General features: G+C 39.7%; 1 protein-coding gene across 3 annotated transcripts in view; it reads left to right on the forward strand.

Annotated features, from left to right (window-relative positions):
* Slc4a8 (solute carrier family 4 member 8) overlaps nt 1-21136 on the forward strand; it is a 77163-nt gene that overhangs the window by 45814 nt on the left and 10213 nt on the right. For all 3 annotated transcript variants that reach the window (XM_074083406.1, XM_074083407.1, XM_074083408.1), the window contains 8 exons: nt 4739-4844; nt 5451-5612; nt 8118-8231; nt 12084-12245; nt 13154-13405; nt 15929-15997; nt 17093-17266; nt 19266-19403. In XM_074083406.1, the coding sequence (XP_073939507.1) occupies nt 4739-4844; nt 5451-5612; nt 8118-8231; nt 12084-12245; nt 13154-13405; nt 15929-15997; nt 17093-17266; nt 19266-19403 (1177 nt within the window). The remainder of the gene's footprint in view (nt 1-4738; nt 4845-5450; nt 5613-8117; nt 8232-12083; nt 12246-13153; nt 13406-15928; nt 15998-17092; nt 17267-19265; nt 19404-21136) is intronic.

Here is a 21136-nt window from a genome sequence, read left to right on the forward strand (position 1 = left end):
AAGAATAGTTTCACTGCCCTAAAATTCTCTGTACTCCACCTGCTCATCCCTCCTCTTCCATCACCTCTGACAATCACCGACCTTTTCCAGAATGTCTTATGAGTGGAATAACATATCTTGTATCCCCTTTAGATAGGTTTCTTTCACTTAGTAATATGCATTCAGAACCTCTAGGTTTTTTCCTGGCCTTTTAGCACTGGATAATATTCCATTGTCTAGATGTTCAGTGGTTTATCTGCTCACCTTCTAAAAGACATCATGTTTGTTCCAAATTTGGAACTTTTAAAATATTTTTTGCTATTTTTTAAATCATAATATTTTATTTCATTTCATGTTTTTGAGATAGGATCTCGCTTTGTGCCCGGGTGGCCTCAAACTCCTGCACTCAAGTGATCCTCTTGCTTCAGCCTCCCAAATAGCAGGCACTTTGGGTGTATACCACCATGTTTAACTTATTTTTAATTAACACATAGTAATTGTACATATTTATGGATTACAATGTGGCATTTCAACATATTTATATAATGTGTAATAAGATTAGAGTAATTGGGCTATAGGTGTGGCTCAAGTGGTAGAGCACCTCAAGCTGAAAGCCCTGAGTTCAAACTCCAGTGCTAACAAAAGGGGAAAAAAAAGAGTAATTAGGCATATCTTATGGAATTGATTTTTAATACATTTTTAATTAACATATGTTAATTATACAAGGGGATTCCACTTCAGTGTTTCTATAGATGCATGCACTGCATTTTGAACAAGTTTCCCTCCCCTAATATACTCCCTTAACTCCTTTCCCTCCTTCCTGCTTTTTAAACAGTATTTAGGGGGTTTCATTATGTTATGATGTTTGTGTGTGTGTGTGTATGCATGTAAACAAACCTAAGTCCTGCTCATCCCTCAGTATCCTCACCTTCTTCCTCCTCCTGCCCACTAATCCCTTCCCCAAACAGTCCTCCCTTTATATTCATGTCCTTTCATCATCATTATAATCATTATCATTTTAGGTCTAAATTCTGCATATGAGTGAAAACATGAAATGCATGTCCTTTTGAGATTGGCTTATCTGTTCAACATGATGTTCTCCAGTTCTATCCATTTTCCTGCAAATGACATAATTTCATTCTTGTTTATACTGAATAATACTCCATTTTGTATATATACCATGTTTTCTTTATGCATTCATCAATTGTTGGGCACCTAGGCTGCTTCCATAGCTTGGCTATTGTGAATAGTACTGTGGTAAACATGAGTGTGCAGGTGTCTTTCTTGTATACTGATTTATACTCCTTCAGATATATGCCCAAGAGTAATACAGCAGTCATAGGTAGATTTATTTTTAGTGCTTCCACTAGTTTACATTCCCACCAACAGTGTATGAAGGTTCCTTTCCCACATTTCCTCACCAGCATTCTAGATGATAGCCATTCTGACTAGGGTGAGATGGAATCTCTGTCATTTTGGATTTGCATTTCCTTTATGGTTAAGGATGTTGAATATTTCTTCAATATTTATTAGCCACCCATATTTCTTCTGAGAACTGTTTGTTCAGTTTATTTGCACATTTATTAATTGGATTATTCTTTTGGTGTTTAAGTTTTTGAGCTCTTCATATGTTCTAGGTAGTAATCCTTTGTCTGATGAATAGCTGGCAAAGATTTTCTCCCATTCTGTGGGTTGTCTCTTCGTTCTGGTAATTATTTCCTTTGATGTGCAGAAGCTTTTTAATTTGATGCAATTCCATTTTGTCAGTCTTATCTCCTGGATAATTGTATTCCTATTCAGAAAATAATTGTCTATGCCTGTATCTTTAGTTGTTTTCCTGCAGTAGTTTCAAAGTTTCAGGTCTTACATTAAGACCTTTGATCCATTTTGAATTGATTGTTTTATATGGAGAGAGATGGGGTCTAGTTTCACTCTTCTACATATGGATATCCAGTTTTCCCAGCACCATTTGTTGAAGAGGCTGTTTTTTCTCCAATGCATGCTTTTAGCTCCTTTGTTAAAAATTAGATGGCATTAGCTGTGTGGGTTTATTTCTGGATCATCTATTCCATTGGTCTTCATGTCTGTTTTTGTCAATGCCATGCTGCTTTTGTTACTATGGTTCTATTGCATCATTTAAAGTCTGATATTGTGATACTGCCAGCATTGCTCTTTTTGCTTGGATTTGCTTTTGCTATTTGAGGTCTTTCATGTTTCTGTAGGAATTTTAGAATTGATTTTTCTATTTCTGTGAAGAATGTAATTGAGATTTTGGTGGAATTTGTATTGAATCGGTAAATTGCTTTCACTAGGATAGCCATTTTTACAATTTTAATTCTGTCAATCCATGAACTGGGAAGTCTTTATATCATCTTGTATCTTCTTCAATTTCTTACTCCAACATTTTATAGTTTTCATTATAGAGGTCTTTTATCTCCTTGGCTAAGTTTATACATAGGTTTGTTTTTTTTGTTTTTTTGTTTTTTTTTTGAGGCTATTGTAAGTAGAATTGTTTTCCTGATTTCTTTCTCAGCCTGTTCATTGTTGGTATTTAGAAAAGCTATAATTTTTTATGTTGGTTTTGTATCTTGCTATATTGCCAAAAGTGTTTATCAGGTTTAGGAGTTTTTGGTGGAGCCTTTAGGGTATTTTAAGTATAGGATCATAATTTCTGCAAATAGAGATAACTTTACTTCTTCCTTTTTTCTGTTTTAATCCCTTTACTTCTTTCTCTTGCCTTATTGCTGTAGCTAGGAATTCCAGTACTATACTGAATAAGAGTGAAGAGAATGGGCACCCTTGTATCATTCCTGACTTTAAATAATTTCAGTTTTTCCTCATTTAGTATGATGTTGGCTATAGGTTTGGTATATACAGCTTTTATTATGTTGTATATTTCTTCTATTCCTAGTTTCTTCAGAGCTTTTTATTTTTATTTATTTTTTTGATGTCACTGAGATTTGAACTCAGGGCTTCATGTTTGTAAATCAGCCACACTATCACTTGAGCTACATCTCCAGTCCATTTTGTTCTAGTTATTTTGGAGATGAGTATCTTGCAAACTTTCTGCCCAGGCTGGCCTCGAACAGTGATCCTCCTGATCCCAACTTCCCAAATAGCTAGGATTACAGGTGTGTGCCACTGCACCTGGCTATAATTTTCTTTTTTTGTGTGTGTGTTCTTATTGGATTTTGGTATCACAGTGATACTGGCTTCATAGAGTAACTTTGGTAGCATTCCTTCCCTTTCTATTTTTATGAAATAGTTTGAGGAACATTGGTGGTAGTTCTTTAAAAGTCTGATAGAATTTGGCCTGGGCTCTTCTTTGTTGGGAGACTCTTCATTACTACTTCAATTTCATTACTCGTTATAGATTTCTCTAAGTATTTTATATCCTTTGTTCAATTTTGGTAGGTCAGATGCATGTAGAAATTTATCCATTTCTTCTGGGCTTTTCAGTTTATTAGAGTATAAAAGTATTCCCTAATGATCCCCTGAATTTCATTGGTATTTGTTGTGCTATCCCCTTTTTCTTCTCTAATTTTATTAATTAAGATCTTCTCTCTCCTTTTGATTAGTTTGGCTAAGGGTTTGTCAGTCTTACTTGGCTTTTCAAAGAACCAAGTTTTTTTTTTTTTTGAGGCAACATGCCTTCTACAGCCCAGGCTGGCCTCAAACTCACCATGATCCTGCCTTAGCCTCCCGAGTGCTAGAATTGCAGACATGTGGCAATTGACCTTTTTAAAACCCAAACATAGGGCTTTATAGTTTTCCCTGTTCCTTTTCATTTTGTTGGTTTCCTCCTATTATTCTGACTTGTTGAGATTATTTTGGATTTTAATCCTTTTATAAAAGGCATGCTTATTAAAAACAGATGAAAAAAGGTAGCATCAGTTGAACAGGATGGGATTGGGACACAATGTGGTGGACAGTAGACCGTGTGGTCTGGTCTGGTTTGGATGAAAGAGGAAGACTGGGAAAGCTAATGGAGCTGCCGGGCCTGGCTCCAGCATGGGTGTCCAGGAAATGGCTAAGTTAGTGGGATATTAACAAGGATAACACAGTATTTGGAAGAATTTGCATCACAATTCCAGGAGGATGATTTTTAGAACAACGGCATGATGGAAGATATAGGAGTAGATGTCTAGGCTTGGAGGAAATTGTTGATAACTGAGTTGACTATCAGGACCTCCTTACTATGTAGGTTGAATTTCGTAGCTAGAACCTAAGAGATAGAAACCAACCAAGAAAATCTCCCCCACCCTGGTCTTATTCTAGGCACATCATATGCCAAGTGTGGTTGTCAGCACAATTTCATCCAAGACCCACATGCTGATTTGATTCCGTCTTTAGTAATGGCTAACTGAAAAATTAGAATGTGATCAGGCCTATAGGCAGGCCTCAACCAGTAGGACCCATTTCAAGGATCTGAAATATACAGAAAAGAAAGAAGATAGGCTCTGACAGAATATTTGACCCAAGCCCGGGCATTGGTGGCTCACGCTTGTAAACCTAGTTACTGAGGAGCCAGACAGAGATCAGGAGGATCATAGTTTGAAGACAGCCCAGGCAAATAGCTCACGAGACCCTATCTTGAAAATACCCATCACAAAAAGGACTGACAGAGTGGCTCAAGGTGAAGGCCCTGAGTTCAAGCCCCAATACAAAAAAAAAAAAAAAAATTGACACAGTCAAGGCTAAAGATACTTAGTAAGTTTTTGACTGTTTTTTTTCCTGATTTTTTTCCTTTTCCCCTTAGCTGCAGGTGTACTTTTCCGGAGAATCCAAACAATCATACCCTACAGTACTGGAAGGACCACAACATTGTAACAGCGGAAGTACACTGGGCTAACCTGACTGTCAGTGTAAGTCTGGGAGCTGCCAGATGCCCTAGCATGACCAGGTTTAGGAGGGCTTCTAGGCGGAAGGGGACTAGCCCTTTGCTGAAATCTGGCATTTAAGAAATAAAGTTTTGTTTTTTTTTTTTTTAAACTATTCTTACTGTCTTTTCCCTTTCAAAAGTTTTCTTGTACATAGAAAGGGAAAGACTATCCCTCTCTTCTCCCCCACCCCTCACTCTACCCTATGACTACATTAAGTATATATGGGATAAAACTATGCAGGGCAGGGGCAGACCCAGGTTTTGTGGGGTTTGAAGAGTATTCAAGTTTAGAAAGTTTTTATTAAACAATGTTTAATTTACTAGGGCCTTAGAAGTAGTGTTTGTTCAGGATAGTTCTAGTTTCATTCTTAAGTGTTTTAGTTAGGACTATGGAAGCACATGGTACTTGAAAGAGACCTGCAAATGAGTCTTATCTCCACCCCCAGCTGCAGGGAGTTCAAGTGGATACTGATGGCATCCCGTGCTCCTTAGTAACTGTGAGATGACAGTGGTGGGCTCAGAAGCAGCAAAGCAGCAGCTCTTTATTCCCCTGCCTACCTTTTGTCACTCAGAATGCTTGTTCCTCCAGGAATGCCAGGAGATGCATGGTGAGTTCATTGGATCTGCATGTGGTCATCATGGACCCTACACTCCTGATGTGCTCTTCTGGTCCTGTATTCTCTTCTTCACCACCTTCATCCTCTCAAGCACCTTAAAGACATTTAAGACGAGCCGCTACTTCCCAACACGAGTAGGTAGCATGCTCATGCATTACTTTTGTGTTAGGATTCTGTTCTGTCTTGGCCTCCATGCTGTTGTGGAGTAGATCAGCAGTGTGGAGAGCCCCAGGGCCCTGATGAGCTACACTGTGGCTCTTCTTGTGCCTGCGTCTCTTTCCTACGTCTATGGTATTTAATGAAGATACTTCAACAACGCTTTTTGATTTAAAAGTGCTAGGTAAGCTAAAATGGTAGGAATGCCCTCTAGAAGTTATTGTATCTCATTTCTAGAATGCTGTTAAGTTTTGTTGGCAAAATTCTGGGACACTCAGCATATAAAGCTAGAGCTGGCTTGTACAGATGGTAAATTGGATGGTTGTCTTGGATACTTTAGAGTACCCCAAAGGCTCTCCTAGGGATGGCTCTTATAATAGCTTATAATATTCCTGCAGCAGTTCTGGGACTGTTTGATGCCTCAACAACTGGATGCATCGTTTGTGTCACAAGCAGGGCTTCTACAAGTTCAAGCAGAGCAGAATTGGAGGCTAGGTGTGGAGAAGCTAAATGAGGCAAGGTGTGAGCAGCTTTGGAAGGGAGCTCAACTCTGGAGGAAATGGTAGTTTTTCTGTAAGTGAGGTTTTAATCAGGCACATTTGCATAACAGAGTACCTGAATGAGTTGACTAGATATTTACTGTACAAACATACATAATCAAAACCCATTCTTAGACTTTAGTGATCCTACATAGTAGTTAAGTGGGAATATATTTATAAAGTTCAGTCTTTGTTTCCTGTCTGGACAAGTAGTTAACAAGTGGCTGTTAGGTACTAACTAGTTGTTTAGGCCTGTGCTATGGGGGCTACAAAAGAGGTTCACCAATCAATCTACCAATATATAGGAACAGGAAACACATGAAACAATCAGGTGCCATATGAAATGGTAGTAAGTAGTGGATGCCAACCTAAGACGTAAGTGCCATAGGAGTACAAAGAAGAGAAGGATCACTGGGCTCCAGGATGGCCACGATGTGTTTCATGGTGGGGGGAGGCAAATTCTCAGAGAATTTATATAGCATTTAGGAAAGAACTAACAAAATCATGGATAGGGTGCTGGAAACATTAGATTTCAAGGCTTAGTGAAGTCCAGATAAATTATTAGTGATGCTCTCAACAAGTGTGATGGCACATACTTGTAATCCCATGCTGCTTAGAAAGCAGAGATAAGAGGAGTGAAGTTTGAGGTCAGCCTAGGCAAAGTTAGTGAGACCCGATCTCATAAAACAAACCGGGTGTGGTGGCATACACCTGTGATCTCAGATACTTGGAGGCAGAGTTAGGAGCATGAGACCCTATCTGAAAAACAAGCTAAAAGCAAAAGGACTGTGGCTCAAGTAATAGTGCAAGTACTAGGCCCTAAATTCAATCCCCAGTACTGCCAATAAAGAAAGATATATTTTGCTCTGTCTCTGTTGGAAGTTCAGATTAAGGCAGACACAGGTCACTGTCTTATTAAAGGTACACTAAACTATATAGTGGGACAGTCCTCTTAGGATAGGTCTAAAATTGGATGGTAACCCACAACAGAATGGAAATAAGTGCTATGGAAAAAAGTAAAGCAGGAAAGGAATATAGGAAATCTCGGGCAGTGACCAATTTTAAGTAGGATCATCAGAGATCTCACAGAGAAGGTGGTACTTGAGTAAAGGAGGAGCTACCAAGAGGTTAGCTGGAAGAAAAGCATTTCAGGTAGAAGAATGAATAAACACAAAGACCTGAAGTGGAAATGAACCTGGTTTCTTTAAGAAACAGCTAGGAGGTCTATGTGGCTGGAGCAGAGTGAGTGAGTGGAACAGCATTAGGGAAGGCTCTGGGGAGGGGATGATGCCAGTTGTATGGGCCTCATTGTCAAGAGGGTTTTCAACTCAGCCCTTTCAGGGTTTTGGCAGAGGTATGACATAACCCAGTTTACGGTTTAAATTATTACTTCTGAAGCTGCATTTCAGGAAAATTGTAGAGGGTAAAGGCAGAAGCAAGTTAGGAGGTGGCTACGGTTGCCCCAGCCGAGCTGGTGATGACTCTGCTCTGGGTGGGGAGCGGTAAAGTGGGGAGAGGTGCTGAGATTCTGCACATGTGCTGAAGGTAGGGCCAACAGGACATGTGGATGGACTGGATATTGGATGTGAGGGAGAAGCAGAATTGATACTGCTGCTAAGGTTCTTGGCTGGCACAATGGACAGTGGCTGTTCCCAGAAAATCTTATTCCAAGTTCTCAAAACTAGAGCCTGCACCTGGGCCTAAGTGCCCACGTGGGCCTTGGTAAATTAGAGTTTGTCAGAGTTTATCTCCCATATCATATCCATCTTTTCTGGGATTAATTTGGGTGTACCAATAATTGTTTAAATATGTTTGTATTAGTTCAATTGTTAAATGAAATAATTTTCCTGAGAATTTGTAAATCTTTTAAGTCTTTATAATACTAAATTATTTTCTACTGTAGTTAACTTACTAAGACACCGCTCCAATTCTTTCTCATGGCAGGTGCGCTCCATGGTGAGTGACTTTGCCGTCTTCCTCACCATCCTCACAATGGTGATTATTGATTTTTTGATTGGAGTTCCATCACCAAAGCTTCAAGTTCCCAGTGTATTCAAGGTAAACAGATGTCAGGGTGCTTGGTACCCTCATGTACTTTCATAAATCTGATCCCCAGTTGATTTCAAATCCCAATCATATGATTTCCATATCCCAATTATGAGTTTTGCCATCCTCTAAATCTGAAGCTCGTTCCTCAGACCTTACCATTCAGAAAAGCAAAGTGACTGAGTTCAACTTGGAGCAGTCATAAAACAGAAAATCTAAGGTTGCTTAATGAATAAAAAGAATTGAATAATACTAAAGTATTAAAATGTAACAATAATATGAATACCACTTACTGTTAACATTTAAAATAATAGGGCTGGAGACATGGCTCAAGTGGTAGAGGCCTTTCTACCTAGCAAGTGTGAAGACCTGAGTTCAAACCCCAGTACTACAAAAAGAAAAAAAAAAAAAAAGATTTAAAATAATAGAATGTACCCATTACATAAATATATCCCAAACACTGTGGAAATCTGGGTTCCTGGAGCAAGTTTAGTTAACAGCACCTTCACTGACCAGTAGCTGTTAAAGAGCACTAGGAAAGAGGGGAAAAGTAAAGGACTCAACCCCTCCCCTCAAGGATCTAGGTGTGTAGGATGGGAATGAACCTAGGAGGGACCTCATCTGGAGTCTAGGGCTTCTGGCAGAGTAATCAGGTATCTCTTCAAACCGTATTTTGTGTTTGTTTGCATAGCTATGTAATCTATAGTAGTTTTAAAAAAAAAAACCTATGCAAAAAGTGAAACAAATGATTAATACATAGGGACTCCACATCTTTTCAGTTTGGTGGTACTGAGTAAACAAAGAAGATAGAAAAGTTGAGCTCAATTCCACAGATCCCTATTGGGTAGGAAGGAAAAAAACCTTGGGCACAGTCAGTGGCTTCAGAAGAGTCACAGAGTAAGAGTGGGAGGGGATGGTGAAGAGAAGGCAGGCAAAAGCCTCTTACCACTCCCCCCCACACACACACCCCTGTCCCTGTTCAGTTGGCCTTTGGCTTCCAAAACACCTGGTTAAAAGTATCTTTTTTCCATACTCTCTGATTAATGTTATTAAATTTGTTGAAATACTACCAATTAGAAATTTATGGGTTAACAAACACCCTCTTACAAATATAACACTGCCAAGAATTTGGCATTCTCATTTTGTGAGAATGAGCACAATCAGCTTTCTTGCTAACACCTAGCTGAGGTCAGCCTTGCAGGAAGAATGGATTTTATATAAAAATAAGCAATTTAGGAGCATTAAGCAGTCCTTGGAAGAGTTCCCTGATGGGTAGGTTTTGTATGGTCGGAAAGCACTAGATTTCTAGGACATCTGGGAAGAAGGACTCTGGGAGATAGAAGAGAGATGAGAAAGGGAAATAGAAGAATGTCCAAAAAAAAATGTTGCTAATGGCGCTTTGCTTTCAGGAAGCAGAAAGTTTTCTTCTTTTGTTCATTCCTTCCCTAGTAAGCCACATGGCCCCAAAGCTCCCAAGACCCAGTCTGAAGATTAGTGCAATTGTCCCTCTGTACCTGCAGGGGATTGGCTCTGGGACCCCCCCCAGGATGTGGATGCTCAAGTTCCTTAAATGAAGTGGTTACTGTTTGCAGTAAAACCTAAAGTATATCTATATACTTTAAATAATCTCTAGATTACTTGTAATACCTAATGCAATGTAAATACTATGTAAATGGTGTTTGTACTGTAGAGCTCAGAGAATACTGTCAAGAAAAAGTCTGTACACAGTCAGTAGATACATTTTTTTTCCCTGAATAACTTCAATCTGTGATTGGTTAAATCTGAAGCTGAGTAACCCACAGGTGTGTGCTATTACTAGGGGTTGTAATGTCATGAATGGTTTAGTAAGTTTTTGGGTTAGTCTGAGAACTTACCACTTAGAACATTGATACTAGGGAAACATAGGTCTGTAAGCTTTTAGAATCTAACCCATTTATAATTTGGAACTTGCCAGTATTATTGAAGAGTTTTTGAAACCTGGAGTCACAGCTAATATCAAACCAAATGCTTCAGATAAAGCAATATTTGCTTTGTTTTTTGAATTTGGGTCAATCCTGGGCCAGATCCCTGGGGCAGGAGGTTGAGGATCTAGAAGAGTTTAGGTATGTCATGAACCCTCCGATAACATTTGTGAATAATTGTCTTACAGGGGCATTGGAGAGGGCCCTAAGCCAGATAGGTCCCCAAGTTTAGCAGTCTTGGGCTTCTGTTTCACTACTGATGGGAGAGGATTGTTGGAGCAATCCAATCTAAACTAAAGAGATGCATGCAACTGACTCCATTTTGCCTTTATTTCTGCTGCAAATACACATTGTATGGCTTCTGGAGAGGAATAGTGAGGAAGACAGTCTACGTTATTTATATTTATTTGTTTTTGGAAGTCATTAATTTTTTGGCAACAGATTTAGTTGTTAATGATATTTTACTTGGGTCGATGATGAGATAAAGTTGCTTTCTCTGTGCACTGGAACTTGAGGAGTAAATGAAAGATAGGATTAATGAATATTCCAAAGAAAAGTTGATAATTAAGGATTGACTGCTTTATACCTTAAAGCAACTGAGGCCAATAGGAAAAGGGGACCAGGAACTAGAGAAAAGGTTAGATCAAAAAGAATTAACCTAGAAGGTAACACCCATGCACAGGAAATCAATGTGAGTCAACTCCCTGTATAGCTATCCTTATCTCAACCAGCAAAACCCCTTGTTCCTTCCTATTATTGCTTATACTCTCTCTACAACAAAATTAGAGATAAGGGCAAAATAGTTTCTGCTGGGTATTGAGGGGGGGGAGCGGGAGGGGGTGGAGTGGGTGGTAAGGGAGGGGGTGGGGGCAGGGGGGAGAAATGAACCAAGCCTTGTATGCACATATGAATAATAAAAGAAAAATGAAAAAAAAAAAAAAAGGATTGACTGCTTTAAAAGGGATTTAGAAAAGAGATCATAGACTTCCTCATGAGTTGTTGTATTTATTTCATGCCTGTTTTCATTTTTTATTTATGTTTTGTTTTGTAGTACTGGATTTTATTTTATTTTTCTTTAATTTTTATTTTATTCATATGTGCATACAATGTTTGGATCATTTCTCCCCCCTTCCCCCACACCCTCCCTTACCACACCCCCACTTCCTCCCTCTCCCCCCCACCCCCTCGATACCCAGCAGAAACTATTCTGCCCTTATCTCTAATTTTGTTGAAGAGAGAGAATAAGCAATAATAGGAAGGACTAAGGGTTTTTGCCAGTTGAGATAAGGATAGCTATACAGGGAGTTGACTCGCATTGATTTCCTATGCATGTGTGTTACCTTCTAAGTTAATTCTTCTTGAACTAACCTTTTCTCTAGTTCCTGGTCCCCCTCTCCTATTGGCCTCAGTTGCCCCACAGTATCTGCTTTAAGTTTCTCTGCGTTGAGGGCAACAAATGCCGTCTAGTTTCTTAGGTTCTTACCTATCCTCATACCTCCCTTGTGTGCTCTCACCTCATCATGTGATCAAAGTCCAATTCCCTTGTTGTGTTTGCCCTTGATCTAATGTCTACATTTGAGGGAGAACATACGATTTTTGGTCTTTTGGGCCGGGCTAACCTCACTCAGAGTGATGTTCTCCAATTCCATCCATTTACCAGTGAATGATAACATTTCGTTCTTCTTCATGGCTGCATAAAATTCCATTGTGTATAGATACCACATTTTCTTAATCCATTCGTCAGTAGTGGGACATCTTGTTCATGCCTGTTTTTAAAAAGAATTCTTATTTAAAAGAGAATAAAAAGAAACATGGAATGTGGTTTAGTTAAATCAGTTTTACCCAAATGACTTACAATTAACTTAAAATACAAAAAACAATATCTTACTTTTTTCCCCTTTAGCCAACAAGGGATGATCGAGGATGGATTATTAGTCCCATTGGCCCCAATCCCTGGTGGACTGTGATAGCTGCGATTATCCCAGCTCTCCTTTGCACAATCTTGATATTCATGGACCAGCAGATCACAGCTGTCATTATTAACAGGAAGGAACATAAGTTGAAGGTAATAAGGCGTTCTGCCCTAGAAGACTGTTATGGTAGCCTATTACATTTTTATTTTAGGGTAAGCCCGTCTATACCAGGAGCTGTTAACCTAGATAAAAGGTGCAGAAGGGACTCATAGGGGGTTTTCATTCTCCTCCCATTAATAACAAAGACTTGTTTGAGATGAGACTAGTGGGAACATGGTGGTGTGATGTGAAAGAAGCTTGTACTCTCTTAATCTTTTCCCAAAATCTATGGGGAGGTAGGGTAGGCAGAGTTCCTGTGGTCTCTACATAGCTACGTGTTCTTAGTCAGTAACTGTACAGCTTGGTCTTCCTAAGGTGCAAGTCAGGGATTGGATCACTGTTTTCCAGAAACAGGTATTCTCCCAGGGTTGTCTTTTATAGGATTCCAGACTCAACTTTGAGCCCAAGGGTTACCAGGTGCTAGGGTTAGTTCTAATACATGTACTAGTGAGATGCTTCATGCTTTCTATCTCTATTCTTTCCTCACCTAGAGTAGGCAATATCCAAATCTGGCAAGGATGTAGGGGGTGTTGTAGGAATTTCAGTAAGAGCATTTATCTCCAACTCTTGTAGGGTCTCCTAGAATGGGTCAGTTGTGGCTTGGTCTCTGGTTACTCTTCAAGAGAAGGATAGATCTTTGAATGTGTGAGACTCAGAATAAGCTGGGGCCACTGGGAAAAGAATGGACACTGGCATACATAGAACAGACTAAGATTTCTCTTTTTCTTTTCTATTCCCTCCCAAACAAAAGGGGTCACAAGACTTCTCTGGAGTCCCTGGACCTCTTCCTTCTTATCTACACCCCTTTCTGCCTTGGGCCTAAGACTTTTACTTAGCTCACTGTTATATACTCCACTATTTCCAGCTCACTGATGGTGACAGATCTCTGTTTCCCCTGCAGAAAGGCTGTGGCTACCACCTGGACCTGCTGATGGTGGCCATCATGCTTGGTGTCTGCTCCATCATGGGCCTGCCTTGGTTTGTGGCTGCAACTGTCCTGTCCATCACACATGTGAACAGCCTCAAGCTGGAATCTGAGTGCTCTGCTCCTGGAGAACAGCCCAAGTTCTTGGGTATCCGAGAGCAGAGAGTGACAGGCCTTATGATCTTTGTGCTGATGGGCTGCTCGGTCTTCATGACAGCTATTTTAAAGGTAATCGTTCATTCACTTCTCAGGCAAATATCAAGTGCCTTTGTGTCAAGAAATTCTTCTAGGTGCTGGGAATATAGTGGCCAAAATAAACAAGATAATTATGGAAAATTAGTAAATAATATAATGGAAATATATAGTGTTCTCTGGTGCTATAGAGAATCAAGGGGTTCTATTTTAGTTAGAGTGGTCAGAGAAAGAAGGTGGTATTTAAAATAAGATAGAGCCAACCCTAGCATAGATGGTGTGAGATAGCATGGAGGGAGGGGAAGAGAGCAGTCAAGTCAGGCTCTAAGGTAGGAAAGGGTGGTATATGTTCTACAAAATGTCAGGGTCTTGTGGCTCAAGATTACTAGCCAAGGCAAGAGCTCAGTAAGAAGAGATGGAAGAGTGGGTAGGGCCAGATCAGGAAGGGCCTTGTCCACACTGGTAAAGGGTTCCTTTGAGGAGTTTTAACAGGAGAGCTGATCCAGTTAGTATTTTAAACAGATCACTCTGATGTCTAGAGGACAAGTTTTAAGGTGAGGGAAGAATAGAAGCAGAGAGACCATCGAGGATATTATAGATGAGAGATGATGATGGCTTGGATGAGAAAGTTGGTGATAAGGGCAGATTAAAAAAGGAATAGCTTCTGTGTATCTTAGAGGCAGATCCAAAGGCCTGATTGGTTGACTGGTGTGGAGAGAGATAGCATGTGTTAACCTGGAGAAGATTGATGTTGATGTTGTGAGGAGTGGAGCTGTGATCAGCATTTGAGTGAGAAGTCTGGAGTCATCTGAGTTAAGAGACTAGAAGAGGGTTCTAGACTCAAATTTGGGAGCCAACAACACATAGATGGCAATGAAAACCAGTGGGATTGATGTGATCGCTTGAGAAAAGGGTAGATTCTAAAGAGAAGAGGGGCCAGAGAAAGAAAGAAGAGCAGAGTTTAGAGGCTGTATTGAGAAGAAGACAGCAACAAAGTCTCAGAAGGAGCTGCCAAGGAGGTAGAAAGAAAACCAGGAAGGGATGGTATCAGGTAAGCCAAGAGAGAGGTGTGTTTCAAGAAGGAGGGACTGGTTAAATGCTGCCTAGGAAGATGAAGACTAAATCAAGGCCATTGAATTTAGCAATATGAAGGCTTAATGTGACTCAACAAGAGAGGATTCAGTGGTTTGCCTTAATTTCTGCTGCCTTCCCATAATTAAGAAGTAGGAACAAAAGCAGAAGCTGACAATGAGAAAGATCACTTTGTACTGAAATGAAATGACTACCTATAAGTTAAATCAGAAGCCTCATAATGTCTGGTGTTTTCTCTTCCCTGGGGATGGGAAGATGGACACTGACACACACACACACACACACACACACACACACACACATGCACGCACACACACCCTACCTTTTGTAGAACTAATGCCTTTTAAGTCTTCTGTAATCACAAGCCCTGCATCTGGGAAAATAAGGTGAAAAAAAAAAGCTCTGTGACCATGTTGCCAGGCCCCATCCATCCATTCTGGAGCATTGTCTCCTTGCCTTCTTCCTCCCTCTTTTTTACAAATCTTTAACCACCCCAGCATGCCCTGCAAATGCCTTTTAAAGATGTGAATTGAGAGGATGGCAAAGAATTCTAAACCATATCCTTGTCCCTTTACTTTCCACTCATCCTTACCACCTACCTCTCCTCATGCTCACTTTCTCTACTCTGTCCCCAGCCCTGCTTTCACTCCCTTTCCCAGTCTAGGCCCAAAGGTTGCTGCTCTTCCAAGAATAGAACCACAAGGACCAGGTGGTGGACATTCTCAGAAGGATTCTTTTAGGACAGCATTCAGTAGTTCTACAAACAAGGTTGTGACCAAATTGAGATATCTAGTCATGCTAGACATGCAGAACAACATAATATCCAATGTGCATTTTCTAATTCTGAGAGAAATTATGTTTAGGAATGTTCTTTAGCCCTAGAAAGGAAATTGAGTTTAGTCTTCAGCTGTGAGACTTTCCTCGCCTTCATTCGATATGTCCCATTTCCCTGCCTTAGTTGCTCAGAAGACAGTATCTTGGTTGATAGTCCTACAATGATGGGAAAGTCATAGTGAAGTGTTGTGTGGATATTAAGTTCAATATAAAAATGTATCTCCCCAAATCATTTCCTCTCTACTGCCCTCAAGTCTCTAGTCAGTAAAAAAGAAACTTTTAGTCTTTGTCAAAATATTTCAAATCCCTGAAGAGATGATTGTGACTGCAGAAGATTTAAAAGGGAACAATAAAAGAAAAGTGTATGTGTGTTCATCTTTCCATCTTTCTATTCCCAGGGGGAGGAAGAGCCCAGTGGGTGAGGTGTAAGGTCTGTGATTTAATTTACAGGTAGTCATTTCATTTCAGAACAAAATGATCTTTCTCATTGCCAGCTTCTGCTTTGGCTTCTACTTTTTCATTATGAAAGGCAGAGGAAACTAATGCAGTGTTTATGAAGCTATTTCATGACTTCGTTTCATTCTTGGAGATTTAAAAGTTTAAGTTCTAATCTTTCTGCCCTTTCATCTACAGTTTATTCCGATGCCAGTACTGTATGGCGTTTTCCTCTACATGGGAGTTTCTTCACTACAGGGAATTCAGGTATTGTATACTTCAGCCAGCGCAATGTCTTCTCACTGTGAGGTCACCTGTCTTCACCAGGGAAGGACAGCTCCTCAGGGGAAGCACAATCAATTCTTGAGAAATTATTTCCTAGTCAGGCTGTTTTAGAAACTTCTTCAGATGTGGTAAAATACAGTTGTTTTGAGATGAGAATACAGAGATTTCCGGAGTGGGTTGGCTTGATATTATAGTTCTTCCTAGTCACTTACTGATTTTTTCAGCACTTGTTTAGCATGAATTAAACTCTAGGTGCTTTGCCAAATGCTGGTAAACCTGGATCTCAAAGATCAGTTAAGCCCCAAGATGGCTTTCACACATGGACAACTCAAGGCTTAGTACCAGGCTAAAGTTGTGAGAGAAGGAGTTTAACTTTGAGGGTACCTTGATGAAGAGTCTGGGAATAGTGGGAGTTCTCCTAGGTAAACAGGCATCAGTTTCTGTTGTGCTCTGCTTTCCCCATGTGTCAGCTAATGAGCATTCTTCAGAGTCCTTCACACAGTGAAAACCAAGAGCCACAATCAATAACTTGAGTACCATGGATGATGTATTAACATAGCTTCTTCTGTTGGTGGCTGATTCTTTTTTGTATGGAATGTTGGGTGGTCATTCTTTTATTTAATCTCTGGGTCATCTCTATTTTCCATTTTATAATAAGATGATCATAATTTCTGTATCCACAATGTTAAGAAGTTTCATTTGATCTTTTTACTGTAAATAATCAATGAATAGCTCCAAATCCCCGAAGAACAGGTGTTTGGTAGTAAGCAGAATCAGGCAGTTGGTTTGTCCTGTTTGCCACTTTCCCTGAGAAAGCTCCCTCAGGAACCACACCCAGTATAGAAAATAAGAAAGAAGTTTGATCCTAGAATTAGAGAAGATGGCTTCACATCTTGACTGTCACTTACCAATGCTGGCCAAATTGCCTGTTTTTACTGAGTCTCAGTTTCTATTTCTGGTCAATCAAAACAGTTACCTGCGTTTCAGAGAAGGTGACATAAGACACATAAATGGTCTTCACAAGACTCCTGACCCTCAGAAGCCTCTTGAAAATAAATGCAGGTTCCTTTCTTTCAGTTCTTTGATCGCCTGAAGCTCTTTGGGATGCCTGCAAAGCACCAGCCAGATTTTATCTACCTGCGACACGTGCCATTGCGTAAGGTACACCTCTTCACCCTCATTCAGCTGACCTGCCTCGTTCTGCTCTGGGTCATCAAGGCATCTCCAGCTGCCATTGTTTTCCCAATGATGGTGAGGTTTGTTTTAACATAAATTATTATTGTTATTTTTTAAAGTTATGGTAAAATACATGTAACAAAATTTCCCATTTTAACCATTGTTCTTTCCTTTTGTGTGTGTGTGTGTGTGTGTGTGTGTGTGTGTGTGTGTGGTATTGGGGTTTGAACTTAGGGTCTCATACTTGCTAGGCATGCACTCTACCACTTGAGCCACTCTGCCAACCCCATTTTAACCATTTTTAAGTGTACATTTCAGTGGCATTAAGTACATTCACATTGTCTTGGAATCATCACCATCAACCATCTTCAGAACTTCATTCATTGTTCACAACCAAAAGAGTGTCCACTAAACCATAGCTCCCCAGTCTCCCCTTCCTGTCAACCTTGGGAAGCCACCATTCTGCTTTCTGTTTCCATGAATTTTATTATTCTAGATACCTCGGGTAAGGAGACTCATATAGTATCTATCCTTTTGTGACTGGCTTATTTCACTTAGCATAATATTTTCAAGTTTTATCCATGTTGTAGCATGTGTCAGAGTTTCTTTCCTTTTTAAGTTTGAAAAACATTGCACTGTGTGTACAGATCATGTTTTGTGTTTCCATTCATCTATCATGGGCACTTGGGTTCTTTTCCACCTTTTGACTATTATGGATAATGCTACTGTGAAAATGGGTGTACAAATATTTGTTTGGCCCCTGCTTTCAATTATTTGTGGGAATTTGATATATTGTAAGAACTTTTGTAAATGACACAGTGTACCCCTGCCTAGCACAACAATAAAAAATATGTTTGTGGAATATGCCCAGGAGTAGATTGCTGGATCATATGGTAATACTATTTTTAATTTTTTTCTATAATTCACTAGATTCATACCTTACTGATGGATTTCTCAATTTTGTCAGAACACATGTAGGGCTTTGCATTTATGTGTTATATTCAGGGATTAAGAATTTAATTTAAAAAATAGCAAATTCCTGGAAACTCCTGGAAGGGATCCTATCAATTTTGTATTTATTAAGAAGGTAGTCATTAATACCTGTTAAAACTATTCCAGGAATGGGGGAAGGAGGAGATAAAGGAGAATAGTGGAGGAGGTGAATTCAAGTTTGATAGATTCAGTATACTGTAAGAACTTTTGTAATTGCCACAATGTACTCCCATCCAGCACAACAATAAAAAAAAAGAAAGTAGTCATTAAAGTTTGAGATAAACATTATTGACTTGTTTCCCCATGAGAATTACCATTTCATTTATTCCCAAAGTTGCCAAAACCATCATATGGTTGACTTTTAATAAGTCTTATTTATCTCATTCTTTGTCCTGCCACTGAATACCAACAAACCCAGGCAGGTTGTTCTAGGTTATTATTGGTTCTTTTTGGCTAAAATGGCCCTCTTAAAGAGAAAGTAGAGCAGTGGCTGAGATACCCTAGCCCTGCCTCTATTGGGAAATTAGATGTTAGATTTTAGCTAAGTTACTTCCTCTCTCTGGACCTCAGTTTTCTCAGCTATGAAGTAAGTATCAGGCTAGGGCAAGACAAAAACCATTACAGATGCATAATGCAGATATAAATCAAGGATTTAAGGGAAAGTGTGTAGGCAGAGACTCAGAGGGAATAAAGATGGTCTTCCAAGGTCTGGGTGTGGCTGACCCACCTTGACCATGCTTCTGCAGAGGCTCTCCTTATACACACCCCTCTTCTCTTTCCTGCTGATCCCAAGCCAGAGGAAGGCAGCTGGTGGGGCCATCTGCAGGTGATGGGCTTCTCTTTTCAGTGAGGACATTAAATTAGTATCTCTAATTTGTAGGGTTGTTATGGTGATGATTAAAATACTCTAGGAAAAACAACTCAGTACCTGCCACAAAAACAGCACTCAGTAAATGGCAACTATTATTATTATTATTTTGATTTTGCTTGGAATATCCTCGTCTTCTGTGAAACTAAACCCTTGCTTTTAATTCCAGAAGGAAATTAGCCACTTTAACTCACTTTCTTTATTTTTCTTCAGGTCTTGGCCTTGGTCTTTGTCAGGAAAGTCATGGATCTCTGCTTCTCTAAGCGAGAGCTGAGCTGGTTAGATGATCTCATGCCTGAAAGCAAAAAGAAGAAGTTGGATGATGCCAAAAAGAAGGCCAAGGAGGAAGAGGTCAGCGTCCTACCAACTGTACACTTTGGGATCTCAAATTACTGAACATTAGGGAATGCCACATGAGCAGTCAGCAGGTCTGGATTCCCAAGAGTTATACTTAGGAGCTGGGGAAATTAGCCTAAGGTGCTCTCAGCTGAGACAGGATTAAGGATTCTTATTCCTGTCTGCCCTTCATGTTTGGACTTGATAACCAGTAGTTTTTCCCTTTGTTTTCTGCTCACCAGGCTCACATAGAATATGAACATAGAATATGTTATTATCATATCCAATGGCTCATGTTCTTCCAAAAGTTCTAATTTGACAAGTATATAAAACCCATTATTTCCTGAGAGTATTCATTATGTACCTAATTGCAGATAAGACTGTGGTTGGCACCTTGCAAAGGTAACTTGCAGGGTCCTTTCTGTCCTTCATTTCCCTCAGCACTTGATATCTTACCATCTATACAAATAGACCCTCAATAAATGACCTGTACTTTGCAAAGAAAGGTGTGTAGCAAAATGAAAATACCAGACAAAGAAATGAGTGAGCTGGGAGTTGTTTCCAAATATAGTTAGGACTCCAAACAGTGTCCTTCACAGTACATTTTAATGTAGACTTTTTTCTTGAATTTTTAAAATCTTCTATTAAATAAACTTAACAATTTTAAATACAAAAGGAATGAAGAAAACTAACAGACTATTGATCGAATTCACTACATAAAATGGGAAGCTTTCAGGTATCCAAAACTCTAGAAATGAAAGTTTAAAATAACAATTAAGTTGAGATGTGTTACAGCCTTACTGTTCAAATAATTCTTTCAAATTGATAAGAACAACAGTGGAATGAAAATGTGAGCAGTGGATGTTGGTAATTTACAAAAGAAGACATGCAAATGACCATTTACCATATGGCTGTTCTTAGTCGAGAAATGGCAATTAAACAAGGAGAATAGAGTACATTTTTCACTTATCAATAGGCACGATTTTTTAAAAAGGTCTGAAGGCATGGTGGTGAGTGCCTGTAATTAATCCCAGCACTCAGGAAGCTGAGGCAGGAGGATCAAGAGTTTGAGGACAGCCTAGGATACATAGAGACTTCGAGGCCAGCCTGGGATACATAGCAAGAGCCTGTCTAAAAAAACAAAAACTTGAGGCCCAGCATGATGATGTATGCTTGTAATGCCATGTATTTGGAGGAGATTGGGAGGATTGGAGTTCAAGGCCAGCCCAGGCAAAAAAAAGTTAGCAAGACCTCATCTCAACCAATAAGCTGGGCATTGTGATCTATATCTATATTCCCAGTTACGTGGGAGGCATACATAGAAAGATTGTGGTTCAAAGTCAGTCCTGGGCAAAATGTGAGACCCTATCTGAAAAAATAACTAAAGCAAAAAGGGCTGCGGTGTGACTCAGTGGTAGACTGCCTGCCTAGCAAGCACAATGCCCTGAGTTCAGATCCCAATACTAGAAAATAAAAATTTTTAATGTAAAAAGAACCAGTGTTGGTAACACTGTAATTGAAATTGGCTTCTCATGCACTAGAAGTGGTCGTATAAACTGGATAGATCCCTTTAGTGGATAGCTTAAAGTGGAATCTTAAAAATGTATCTGCAGGAGCAGTGGCAAGCATACCTGTAGTCCCAACAGCTGAGGTTGAGGTGGGGGATCATTTGCACCCAGGAGTTAAAGACCAGCCTGGGCAACATGAAAGACCCTGTCTCACAAAACAAAACAAAAAAGTATATATGC

Source organism: Castor canadensis, chromosome 8 (genome assembly GCF_047511655.1).
Source record: "Castor canadensis chromosome 8, mCasCan1.hap1v2, whole genome shotgun sequence".
Classification (NCBI taxonomy): domain Eukaryota; kingdom Metazoa; phylum Chordata; class Mammalia; order Rodentia; family Castoridae; genus Castor; species Castor canadensis.